Consider the following 14,056-nt stretch of genomic DNA (forward strand, 5'->3'; position numbering starts at 1 on the left):
GAGGTTCTTTCTGCAGATGTAAGATTGGTTTCCCTGTTGAGTGATTTGGGGAAAGATGGTGGAGCAAGGTTTGAGATTGAAAAACTCTGAAATGTTAATAAAAGGTGATTTTGGGGCAGTGGGGATAGCTCACAATTAGATGGTGGGGTGAATTGAGTCAGGCAGGATTCGACATTGGCTTTGGGTTGAGTCTGATTGGGAAGGTTTGTGGTGAAAATGTGTTTCCACTGTAGGGACTGGGGGAAGGTCTTCAAGAAGACCAGCATGATCAAATTTGGTGGGAAAGGTAAAGCCTTTGGAAAGGACTGATAATTCTGTGGGACTAAGGCTTTTTGAAGAAAGATTCATGGCTGTGTTTTAAGTTTATTTAGGTTCTGATAGGGAGTTTCTGAATGCGTGGTAAATGTAGTAGGTCTGTGAGCCAGGGTTTGTTGGCTAAGGGGGATATGATTCTTAAGACAACAGATATGAAAACAAAAGTTTCACATAAATACAAAACATATTTTAGAGCTTTATTTCTGGTATGAACAAACATGCCATTCATGATTCTGACTGCTTTTGCTGAGCAGCACGCTCAGCGCGCAGTTGACGTCGTACAGCTCGCTGTTCCAGTTCTTCGTAATCTTCAGCAAACATCAGCTTCAGAACAGGGTAAAACAAAGGTAGCACTGGCAAGTCTCCCAGTCGAACCTGAGAAAAGACTTACAGGTTAATCTTCAGCTGCAGCCTCTTAAACTTAGCAAAAATATCATTAAAAGGATAATTAACTTAAGGAAATGGTAAAATTGGAGAGACAAAGTGGCTAGCCATTAATTACCTTCAGGAGACATTATTCTAAATACTGCTGATGAACACATTAAAAGTAGGGAAAAGGCTATTACCTACCTTTTGGAACTATTAATTCCTTCCCCTGGGAGGAAGAGGAGACAGATCTGGTAATGTTTGGAAGAAGTAGAAGATCATCCCAACTTCAGGTTGAGAGAGATCCACATGTTCTGAGGAGAAGGGGAGAGGAAGATAAAGGGTGAAGTGTCAAGAGAGTAAGAAGCCATACATAGCACACTGGTAAATGCCGTGTCAAGGTCAGTCAGTAAACAGGTCAAAGCCAACTATTCAATCATTTCATGATCATAGTGGCACTGAAATGGAGGATGACAGAGACAGACCGAATACTAAATTCTGTTTTCTAAATTTGTTTTATGGCAGAAGAAGGTGTAGTGAAGGAATTTATTGTAAATTAAAATATAATTGCAGTGTTGCTATATAGAAATGTGTGTTAGGAATCTATTGACCAGTAATTCCTCTGAACTCCACTCCTAAACTGACAGTTGACCCTCAACATAAACAAATGTAATGTATTGTCTACAAGTATGTAGAAATCCCTGATACTTTTTAATCGTCAAATAAATACTAAAATGAAATATGATATTGAAGTAAGCAACCGTGGGACAGAAATCCAACTAAACTGTTCAACAGAGGGAAGAAGACTGGACCTGATGGGATATCATATGACATTACGAAGAGTAAGCAAGAGAACTTGGTCCTCTTCTAGTAACAGCCTACCACAGGTTGCTGGAGCAAAGAAGCATTCCAAGTCATTAGAAAAATGTGCAGATCATTCCTGTTCAAAGAAGGGTCATCAAACAGAAAAACTTAACTATAGACATATATTGCCGACATTAGTCCATCTTGCTCTGGATGATGCTGATGTAAACTGCATAACTTCGATTTCACATTCTCCGATTTTACATTTTTTGCAATTCTATGCCACAAATTCGTAGCTTCTGTGAAAAACCCATTAACATCAATGCTGAAAATTCCCCAATTTTACGTTTCTTGCTAGTAAGGTTTACTTTGATTCTACATTTTTACTCTACATCATGCTTGACTTCATCCTGTTTTCTTCTTCATTTGATGTGACTGAACAACTTGTAAGTGGCACAGAAGACAGATGGTTTGCACTGCAGGTGGTGGCAGAGTTAAGGGGTTATTTTAGGCCATTGTGGAGAGGGGAGATGTGAGAGAGGAAATGCTGACATAATCTATGATTGGCATTGCCAAAATAACTTGCAACATTTAGCTTCACCCACAATTTTGATACAAACACTAGGTGGTCGTGGCAGCAAAGGAAAAATAGGGTGGTCGATGTGAAGTGTTCCAGACCGAACCAATATGTGACGAAGGGGCCCAGCCCCCACCTTTTCTTATGCCACTTATAACTCAGTCTCATCATATTGTATGTATTTCTGATGTACTATATTCAGTGACTATATCACTCATTAACCTTTTAAATTCAAACAATAATATGCTTGGTCATAATCAAGGAAATTGGCCATTTCTGGCTAGTGAGCTCTTATTGGCTGGTGACTTGTTACATCACCCAACAGCCAACGCAGCCACCAGACCACAATAATATACATAAAATGAGCTTGCCTGCTGGATGTGTGGAGAGGGGGAGTAGTCTTTCAATGATGTGAGTGCAGGCAGGGGTGAAAGCATTTTGTGAAGTGCTGAAAATATACTTTTTGCGCACATCATGTGCTGTGGGACAGATGTGACACAGAAATAGAACAAGGGTTTTGCAATAACATGTTTTCAAGACTTTCATGTTCAAATGTGACACGATAAAGTTGCGACTACATACACTACTCATATATATATGAGTACTTTGCACCACACACTGTAGATCGTAGAGATTGGCAGCAATGACAGAAGGCTGAAACGAAACTGTAGCACTTGAGCTTTCTTTTAGATTTACATTTTAAACAGTGTACAGCCTACTTCTAATAAGCTTGTAATTGTAACTGGGGAAGTAAACTCATTTGTCATGTCTCTGTTTCTCTCACTGAGCATAGAATAACACTTTTATGGATTGGAGGATATGAAACGCAGTGAGCATGAAGTGCGGCTCATAAGAAAAACATTAAACAATAACAGCAATGGTGACAAAGTTTGTTATTATGCAGATGCCCACATTTATGCTTTTGGTTTACCACTTAGCTGCTGTGATATTTTATATTTTTCTTTTCAACTTTATTTCAGTTAAAGTAAAAATTACTGTATGTCCTAACATATTTTACAAAATTGACGAAGACACTTTAACGTGTAGCTGCTGAAAATTTTCATGTCCGGACCGATTCCTTTTCGCTGAAGACCACATAATCGTATTGTATTTACAATACTTCTTATATCTACACAGAACCCATCACAATATCACCTTCCAACCTAAACTAGACCTATGTTTATAGCACGCAATCTGATATTTTAATTTTGAAAGTATTTCACATTCTGGTGCACCATTTCTGACACACCTTCCAACCTGACCTAAACCTACTGTTTGTAGTGTGTGAGATAATATTTTAAGTTTGAAAGTATTCCACATTACGGTGTGTGATTTTTAACAGCAGGTATGATTTCCTTCAGCTGCTATGTGTGGACTTTGGGAAACATGCTGATTTGGAGTCTTGCGACTATTTTACTCATACTTGCAAACTTTATATTTAACAACATGCATTTTTATTTCAAATTGCAAAACACTGCTAATACAAACATGCACACAAGGTATAACAAGTGCACTATGTAATATACAGTGATGACTGAGGACCAAAGCCCACGTACTGTTGACTGCACAGTGCAGACCAAAGAATTTACATGGTGTGTACATACTCTGGACAGTACTGGCTCCCCTATTGTTGGGGGAGTGAGCACTTGGTTGCTGTGGAGGGGGCTGACTGGGCAGGATTTGTTCCAGGTTGAAAGCTACTGCTAACGTTTCTTTCCTAGCTGGACTAAGCTGCTTTTATGTGAAAGCCAAAGTCCAAACTCAAAACAAAAAAAATGACAAACACTCAGATTAAGTGATGAAAGCCCCCTGCCCAAATAAAATGCAAAACTAAGCCTGCCATGGCAGTGTCATCTGTTAAAAGGGCAGGGAGTGTATCAGGCAACGCAAATTTCTGCCTGAGCACAGTTAAAAGGGGACAGGCCAACAAAATGTGGACCACTGTCAAAGCCAACCCACAACGACATAGAGGCGGGTCCTCACGGCGCAGTAAATAGCTGTGTGTCAAGCAGGTGTGGCCAATGCGGAGCCGACAAAGAACGACTGATTCCCTGTGAGTGACTCGCATGGATGACCGCCACACATTCCTCGTCTCCTTGATAGTACGGAGTTTGTTTCGTGTGGTCAGGTTGCGCCATTCAGTGTCCCAAATCTCGAAAACTTTGTGGCATAAGACTGCTCGCAAATCAGTCTCCGGGAGGCCAATGTCCAGAGATGGTTTACTGGTGGCCTGTTTGGCCAAGCGGTCAACATGTTCATTGCCTGGTATCCCAACATAGCCTGGGGTCCAAATGAAGGTCACTGAGCGTCCACTCCTGTAGAGGGCATAAAGAGACTTCTGAATTAACAATACCAAAGGATGCCTAGGGAAGCACTTGTCGAGGGCTTGTAGGCTGCTTAAGGAGTCACTACAAATGACTTAGCACTCACCAGAGCAGGAGCAGATATGTTCAAGAGCGTGATAGATGGCAACCAGCTCTGTAGTGAATACGCTGCAGCCAACCAGCAAGGAGCATTGTACTGTATGGTCAATGTGAGCGTAAGCAAAGCCAACAAGACTGTCGACCAGTGAGCCATCAGTGTAGATGATGTCTGAGCCCCCAAACTCGCTAAGAACATAGAGAAAATTCCGGTGGAGGACCTCAGGTGGGACTGAGCCTTTGGGGCCAAGCAATAGGTTCACTCGAAGCTGTGGCCGAGGTATTGACCATGGAGGGGTATGGGAACGAGGCTGCTGTAAAGGTGGTAGGGGGAAAGTGTCAAGGTCATGAAGAAGTGACCGAACACGGACAGCGAAGGGATTCCCAATTCTGGGCTGCCGTTGCAGGAGATGGACCGCCGTGTTTGGGAAAAGAAGACGGTAATTTGGGTGGCAAGGTGAACTATGGATGTGTGCAGTATATAGTTGCCACCGGAGCCACAATGGAAGAACGCCCGCTTCTACAAGGAGGCTGTTCACGGGGCTAGATTGAAAGGCTCCTGTAGCGAGGCGAACTCCACATTGGTGGACAGGGTCTAGTAGATACAGTACAGAAGGGGCGGCTGAACCATACACCACGTTTCCGTAATCAACACGGGACTGCACAACTGCTTGGTACAGCTGCAGTAGTGTACGACGATCAGCACCCCAGTCGGTGTGGCTCAGGCACTGAAGGAGATTGAGATGCCGCCAGCACTTGTCTTTAAGCTGACGAATATGGGGAACCCAACTTAAGTGGGCATCGAACACCAGTCCCAGGAAGCGGTAGGTCTCCACTACGTCTAGTAGTTGGTCATCAAGGTAAAGTTTGGGATGGGGGTGCACCGTATGGCGGTGACAGAAGTGCATCACACAAGTTTTGGTGGCCAAAAACTGGAAGCCGTGGTCGAGGGCCCGTGACTGCGCCTTCCGTATAGCCCCCTGCAGATGGCGTTCACCTACAAAGTAGGAGAGGAGCAGAAAGAAATACAAAAACCATCAGCATAGAGGAGAGGAGAGACTGACGATCCTACTGAGAGCGAAAGACCATTGATGGCAATGAGAAAGAGTGGGACGCTCAGGACAGAGCCTTGTGGGACCCTATTCTCTTGTGTATGGGGAGCACCATGGGAAGCACCAACGTGAACTCAGAAAGTGCGATAGGATAAAAAGTTCTGTATAAAAATCGGGAGTGATCCCCGAAGACCCCACTCATGCAGAGTAGCGAGAATGTGGTGTCGCCATAAAGTTGTATCGAAGGCCTTCGTGAGATCGAAAAAGATGGCGACGAGGTGTTTTCGCCGGGAAAAGGCTGACCAAATGGCAGACTCCAGGGACACCAAGTTGTCGATGGTGGAGCGCCCTTGGCGAAAACAGCCCTGGGACGGAGCCAGGAGGTTCCGAGACTCAAGGAGCCAACTCAACCACCGGCTCACCATGTGTTCGAGCAACTTGCAAAGAACATTGGAGAGGCTAATGGGGTGGTAGCTGTCCACCTCCAGTGAGTTCTTGCCAGGTTTCAGAACGGGGATTACGATGCTTTTCCGCCATTGCGATGGGAACTCACCCTCAACCCAGATACGGTTGTAAAGGTCTAGGAGGCGCTGCTGGCAGTCCACCGAGAGGCGTTTGAGCATCTGACAGTGGATGCGTTCTGGTCCGGGAGCTGTATCAGGGCAAGCAGCTAGGGCACTTGGGAATTCCCACTCACTGAACGGAACATTGTACAATTCAGGGTGGCGTGTGTGGAAGGAAATGCTCTGACACTCCAACCACTCTTTCCGGGAGCGGAAGCAGAACTCTGAGCAAAATGCTCTGCTAAGCGGTTTGCAATGGTGTCGGATTTAGTACAGACTGCTCCATTCAGTGAAAGCGCAGGGACACTGACGGGGGTCCGGTAGCCATAGAGTCACCTAATCTTGGCCCAAACCTGCGATGGTAGAGACATATCTTTCCCAGCACTCCTGCTTGTGTTGGTGAATGATGTGGCAGGCCTGCGCACGGAGCCGTTTAAACTCAATGAGGTGTTCGAATGAGGGATGCCACTTGTGACGCTGGAGCGCTCGCCTGAGATCTTTAATCGCCTCAGCGATCTCAGGCGACCACCAAGGCACAGTCCTCCGCCGAGGGGACCCAGAAGAACGGGGAATGGCAAAGTCTGCGGCAGTAATGATGCCGGTGGTGGCCGAGTGAACCACTACATCGATGGCGTCATTGGAAAGAGACGCAATAGTGGCAATGGAGAAGAACAAGTTCCAGTCAGCCTTATTCATAGCCCATCTGTAGGGGTGCCCAGAAGAGTGACACTGTGGCATTGACAGAAAGATTGGAAAGTGGTCACTACCGCACAAGTTGTCGTGCACACTCCAATGGACAGACGGTAAGAGGCTAGGGCTGCAGATCGAAAGGTCGATTGCCGAGTACGTGCCATGTGCCACACTGAAATGTGTGAAGGCACCATCATTTAAAAGGGAAAGGTCGAGCTGTGCCAATACATGCTCAATGGTGCTGCCTCGGCCTGTTGCCACTGATCCACCCCACAGAGGGTTATGGGCATTGACGTCACCCAGTAACAGGAAAGGTGGTGGCAATTGGGCTATCAGCACAACCAGGACATGCCACGGGACCTCACCATCCAGTGGAAGATACAGACTGCAGACAGTAACGGCCTGAGGCATCCACACCCGAACAGCGACAGCCTCTAAAGGTGTTTGTAGAGGGACAGACTCGCTGTGAAGGGAGTGAAGGACGTAGACACAGACACAACCAGATACCCTTTCGTAAGTTGCCCGGTTCCTATAATAACCCCGATAGCCACGGTGGGCAGGGATTTGCATCACCTGAATCAAGTTTCTTGAAGAGGAATTCACAGGAAAAGGTGAAGGCTGAGAAGTTGCCTGAGCTCAGCAAGATGGTGGAAAAAGCTGCTGCAGTTCCACTGGCCGAGAAAGGCGTGAAGGGACTGGAGAGGCAGATTACGCCGCTGGGTCACCTGCTGCCACCGATTGAGCACCTGTGCAAGTGCTATCCATTGTGTTTGAGGGACCGGTGAGATCTAGGTCCTCAGTGGACACCAGGATCTCCACCTCATCCTCAGACGCAGAGCTTGAAGGTTGCGGTGGGGTGGGTGCCACCGCACATTCCTTGGTCTTAGAGGTCTTTTTCTTGGACTTGGCTGGGAGGGCTTCACCGATCCAGTCTCCAGGACAGAGGAGGATCGTGAAGCCCTAAGACCAGCTGGTTGTGGGCAATTATGCCTCTGTCGGGCGTCAGCCTTCCCGCTTATGGAAACCTGGGAAGGGAGGGACCCAAGGGACCCCTTGCGAGCAAGAGGAGCCCAAGAAGGTGGACGCTTCTCCGGCTTAGAATCGGGTACGGACGTCCCCTACGGGCAAGGGGGCATGTGTTGTATGGTTCGGTGATCCGACTGGAATTCGCTGAACGGATGGGGCTAACACAGCTGTTGTAGCAGCGGCATATGAAGATGTCATTCGAACAGGATGTAGTCAGTCATATTTCCTCTTAGCCTCAGTATAGGTCAGTCGGTTCAGGGTCTTATATTCCATGATTTTTCGTAAGATCCTGCACTCTGGCGAGCAAGGTGAATGATGCTCTCCGCAGTTGACACAGATGGGAGGCAGGGCACATGGAGTATTGGGATGTGATGGGTGTCCACAATCTCGACATGTGAGGCTGGAAGTACAGCGGGAAGACATATGGCCGAACTTCCAGCACTTAAAGCACTGCATCAGGAGAGGGATATAAGGCTTGACATCACAATGGTAGACCATCACCTTGACCTTCTCCGGCAATGCATCATCCTCTAAGGCCAAGATGAAGGCACCGGTGGCAATCTGATTATCCTCCGGATCCCGATAAACGCGCCGGGTGAAATGGACACCTTAATGCTCTAAATTGGCGCGCAGCTCGTCATCAGACTGCAAAACAAGGTCCCTACGGTAAATAATACCCTGGACCATATTTAAACTCTTATGGGGTGTGATGGTAACAGAAACATCCCCCAACTTGTCACAAGCAAGTAACCTTCATGACTGCACAGAGGATGCCGTTTTTATCAGCACTGACCCAGAGCGCATTTTGGACAAGCCCTCCACCTCCTCAAACTTGTCCTCTTAAATTCTCTACGAAGAACTGAGGCTTTGTGGACATGAAAGACTTCCCATCAGCTCTCTTACAAACTAGGAACCGGGGCGAATAACTGTCACTGCCATCCTGAGACATGGTGTGGCCATGGAGGGGAACGTTTTGGGATCGTATTTCTGAGCGTTAAATTGAGCCCGAGAACGCTTAGAGACTGCTGGCGGCTGGCCACCAGTGAAAGAAGATGTACCATGCTTCACTGCAGGTCATCCACCCTGATGCCACCCATTCCTACCAAGGGCCCTCCCCACAGGCGCCACCCAGCCTCAGCAAGGACCACCTGGCAGGATGGCCATTGCTGGAAGTCCCGATGCCCCAGGCAGATAGGCATCTACTCCTTGGCATACGTAGGGAGTTAACGGCACAGGCATCAGCAGAGCGATCCCTGTGTTGTCAGGGGGCTACAACTAACAGGGTACATGGCGGCCCCACCACAATGGACTGGCTACCGTGCTGGATATTAGGTGACAGTGCACATCGCATGGCAGAAAGTGCACACAGAAATGTATCCATGCCCAAGAGATGGAGAGTGGGCAGGACTGCAATGCAACGATGAATAAGCTGGCAAAAGGTCTCAACGCACAATGGACGTATTGCACCAAGTAAGGCGCCCTTCCCCAATTGGCTCACTCTTCGGAAGAATTGAGAGATATGGAGGTCAAACCCCAACAGGGGACCATCACATAAAGGCCGAAACATTTGAGACTCCTTTTAGTCGCCTCTTACGACAGGCAGGAATACCAGGGCCTATTCTTATCCCCGAACCCGCAGGGGGGTGCTCCTCCTTGCCTTGAGCGTATTCCAAACCTGTCCTCACCTGCAACAATTGGTTCTGCCATGTCCACAGGCATGTGTGTTATAGAATATGTATGTGTGTGTGTGTGTGTGTGTGTGTGTGTGTGTGTGTGTGTGTGTGTGTAACTAACTTCTACTAGAGAAAGAGCAAGAGCTCAAAAGCTAGAATAAATAGTTTTCTGTTGCATATATCTATGTGCCACACATCAGTCAGCTATAGGTGAGAAGTTAATTATTTGGAATTCATAAACGAAAGAAAAGGCAAAAATTCTGAGATCTGCTAATAGAAATCTTGAGAAGTCTCTAACTGAAGGTGGTCTCCAGAACAAAGAACACAAGAAATTTTTATTAAACTTCCAAAGATAACTTAATGATGTGTCTACTGCAAAGAGCATATTTTAAAAGAGAAAACAATAAAGAAGCTATTAACAATAAATAAAGCTGTAAAAAGCTCATCAACCATGAGAAACCCGTTAACATCTTTTGATAGAGTAGAACCTGAAATTCTTTTCCCAAATTCAAAACCACCAGATAAATTGAAATTGAGGATACAAGAAAAGAATCCAAAATAACAAGGCTTCTGGAGAGGATCCAGTTGTTGCAGCAATAAGGAAAAATGTCAGCAATGACATGATTGAAAGAATTTCAAAATTTCTTGGAGGAAATTTGGGAAACAGAGAAAATTCCAGAAGACTGGAAATGCACTCTCACACATTCATTGCCCAAGAATGGACACAAGGGAGATGTTAATAACTGTAGAGAATCTCTTTAGTGGCTGTTATGCACAAAGTCCTAAGCAAACCCCTTCAAAATCACTTCGAGGAGAAATTAAACCTTCAGTTCCATAAATGCCGAGGGGGATTTAGAAGAGGCTCGACACGCATAGAACAGATTATGAATCTGAACCTGTTCACAGGAACCATTTGGCAATAATTAAAGAAACATTGACAGGAACAAAGTCCAAAATAAAATGAAAGTAGTTATTAACATCTCCCTTGTTTCTTTTCTTAAGACATGAATGTGTGGGAGTGCATTTCCAGTCTTCTGGAATTTTCTGTTTCCCAAATTTCCTCCAAGAAATTTTGAAGTTTTTTCAATCATGTCATCGCTGGCATGTTTGCACATTTCTGTGGAGAAATTTCAAACCGTTTGAAATAACAACTGGTGTAAGACAAGGTGATGGCCTCTCCCTATTGCTCTTCAAGCGCATTTTGCAAAAGTTAGTAAGGGAATAGAATCCTCTACTTCAAGAAACAGGTATCCCAAAAATGAGACCGAGATGTCAAAACTACGAGGGCTATCCACAAAGTACATTACGTTTTGGAATTAAAAATAAATAAAGCACTGGAAATTTTTTTAATTATACACAGATGAAAGCCACACTTCAATACTACTTTTCTACATAGTTGCCATTTAAATTAAGGCACTTATCGTAGCGATGGACGAGCTTGGAAATTCCTTCATCGTAAAATTTGGCCGCCTGCGCCTTCAACCACATGGTTACCTCTTCTTGAAGCTGTGCGTCGTCATCAAAACGCTGCATAGCCAACCGCTTCTTCATTGCTGGGAATAAGTGGAAGTCGCTCGGTGCCAGGTCGGGACTGTACGGCGGATGAGGAAACAACTCCCACTTAAAAGATTCGAGAACTTCACGAGTGGCATTAGCCGTGTGGGCCTGGGCGTTGTCGTGAATCAGCAAGATCTTTGAGCCCAACTTTCCCCTGCGCTTGTTTTGTATTGCTCTTCTGAGGTTGTGCAGAGTTTGGCAATACCTTTGACAGTTTATTGTAGTGCCTCTTTCCAGGAAATCCACAAAAATCGTATTTCTACCGGGTTACTGATTAACCATGTGGTTGAAAGCGCAGGCGGTCGAATTTTACGACAAAGGAATTTCCAAGCTCGTCCATCGCTACAATAAGTGCCTTAATTTAAATGGCAACTATGTAGAAAAGTAGTATTTAAGTGTGGCTTTCATCTGTATATAATAGAAAAAATTTCCAATACTTTATTTATTTTTAATTCCAAAACGTAATGTACTTTGTGGATAGCCCTCGTATAATCTCAAACTGAACGTTCTAGCTTTTGCTGATGACTTTGTAACATTATCGAAAAACACTCGTACAGCAACTGAGCATATCAAAGAAAAAGATGCAGCTGGAAAGACTGTATTTTTTGTTGTTGACAAGACAGAATTCACAATGAAAATTAAAAAATGCTCAAAACTTCCTAAGATACAGCGGACTCAACTGAGTGAATAAATTTAAGTACATAGGGGAAATAATACAGCCAAATGGTCTACATAAAGAAACAAACAATAATAGAGCTCCGAAAATGGAAATGGCTTATCAATTAATGTAGGAAATTTACCACAAAAAATCACTCTCAGTAAAAGACAACGCCACAGCACTGTCATAAAACCAGAGTCCCTTTATGCAGCACAATATTTTTTTAATTTTTAAAAAAAAAAAAAAAAAAAAAAAAAAAAAGCGACCGAAGAGTTGGAGAGAAAGGAAAGCGAGGTACTAGAGGTACTACTGAAAATATTACGTGTACAAAAGGAGTACATAGATCGGAAAAAGTAAGGAAGAAATCTACATCCAAACAGAAAAACTATCTGATACTCAAGGGAAATGAGAATTCTGTTTTATGGTCACTTGGTTCAAATGAACCCCGAAAGACTGACTAGAAAAATATTTGAGCATTTTGACAAAAATCCCAATGGGAATATAAGCTGAAGCAATGAATTAAAATTTGTGCCACGACCAAGACTTGATCACGGATCTCCTGCTTACTACACAGATGTGGTAATCACTACACTCCAGTAGCACCGTGGCTACTACAGCTGCATGGACTACCCGATCCATGACCTTCCCACACCCTCAGCCTTAGCAATTCCAACAATTTAAGAATGGGAAAAAGGACTGAAGATGTGAACTGAAGTTTATGTTAGGGAGGGCATTGGACTAGGCTAGTCGACACAGCTATGGTAGCTACTATGTCACTGTCGTGTAGTGGTTGGAACATCTTCCTAATAAGCAGAAGACCTGTGTTCAAGTCCCAACTGTGGCACAAATTTTTATTCATTACTTCAACTTCTATCCTTACCTGGGACTCCAGATGTCTCCAGGAGAATGTAATTCCACCAAATCAGTTGGTTCAGGGAAGTAGAAAAGGAATTAGCAGCAATCAACATCACAAAAGCAAAAATTCCAGGAATGCCATCTTTTCGAAATAAGATTATGAACTTCAGAGTGTTTTCAGCAAAAGGTCAGAAAGTGCATCTCTTTATGGACTGATGAAAGAAGAAAACAACACATCGAATGAAAGAAGAAAGGAGTACAGTGAATGAAAGAAGAAAAGAGCACAATGAAGGAATGAACAAATACTGGCATGATCGAAAATCAGGAATGAAGACAACATCAAGAGGAAGTATGTGAATATACTGCTGACAAAATCTTCTTGGCCTTCAATTTGGGTGGCTGCATCAAAATTCTGCAACATTTCGATGAGTGTCACTTTCATCATCTTTTGGCAAAGAGTTAAGATTGCGATGAGTGTCATTCTCAACTTCTGGTGAAACGTCGAGGCCACCATTCAAGTCTCGATGAATTCAGGCTGGCCCAGACTTGCAAAGTGTCAACTGCTGTTTATGTTCTTGGCATACAGCTGTTAGTGCTGGTTCCATGCTCATTTTGCTGGTAGTTCTCATCCCATGGTGATAAGATTGTCATGGAGTTTTATCTCAAGCGATTCCTTGAAAAAAGTCACTACCTCAGCACAGAATTTTTGTTTTCTCAAACTCAAACACATCTCCCTTGTTGAGCCTGTGTTCTGCCACTGCTGATTTATCTTTATGTCCCAGATGTGTACGGACCTAATGTGTTACGTGCAGTGTTGTGAGATGCTATGTACTGGTGGCCACACTCTCAAGGAATGCTGTATATACTGGGTACTTATAGTTTGTCCTTTACTGTGCCACGCATATCTTTAGTTTTTGTGGTGTTCAAAAGATGGCCTTGATGTTTGTTTTTTTTCCAAGGATTTTCACAATTCTGGCTGAGGGAGGCCTAGTATGGGGGAAGAAAAGTAAGTTTCGCTTCCTATTTCTCTACCTCTTCTCTGAGGATGGCTGTATTATTAATTTTCTTTATGCATGTCTGACGCATGCTTCACTGTACCCATTTTGACAAAACACAGATCTAAGGTGTTGCAGCTCAACTGAGAGACTGTCTTTGTCACAAATAGCACATGTTCTGTGTACTAGGGTTGTAAGAAAAGTGTATTGCTGAGCTGGATGATGACAGGGGTTGAACTGGAAAAAACACACTGAAGATCTGCTGAAACGTTTGAGTTCAGCTACTTATGCTATTAGGGTCAGTGCAAATTTTGGCAATATACATCTCAGTAAATTAGCTTACCACGCCTATTTTCATTCTCCGCTTTTGTATGGCATCATATTCTGGGGTAGCTCATCATTGAGTGAAAGAGTGTTCATTACACAAAAGCGTGTAATCAGAATAATTGCTGGAGCTAATCCAAGATCATCCTGCATACACTTATTTAAAGAGCTAGAGATCTTC

At 44.3% G+C, this 14,056-nt stretch overlaps 1 protein-coding gene across 1 annotated transcript in view; it reads right to left on the bottom strand.

Annotated features, from left to right (window-relative positions):
- Positions 1 to 480: 480 nt before the first annotated feature.
- The window catches only part of LOC124595800 (ribonuclease Z, mitochondrial), a 137,625-nt gene continuing 124,049 nt past the window's right edge, over positions 481 to 14,056 (bottom strand). Inside the window, exon 11 of the mRNA XM_047134688.1 lies at positions 481 to 690. Coding sequence (XP_046990644.1) covers positions 541 to 690 — 150 coding nt within the window. The 3' untranslated portion in view covers positions 481 to 540. The remainder of the gene's footprint in view (positions 691 to 14,056) is intronic.

Source organism: Schistocerca americana, chromosome 2, assembly GCF_021461395.2.
Source record: "Schistocerca americana isolate TAMUIC-IGC-003095 chromosome 2, iqSchAmer2.1, whole genome shotgun sequence".
NCBI classification, from domain to species: domain Eukaryota; kingdom Metazoa; phylum Arthropoda; class Insecta; order Orthoptera; family Acrididae; genus Schistocerca; species Schistocerca americana.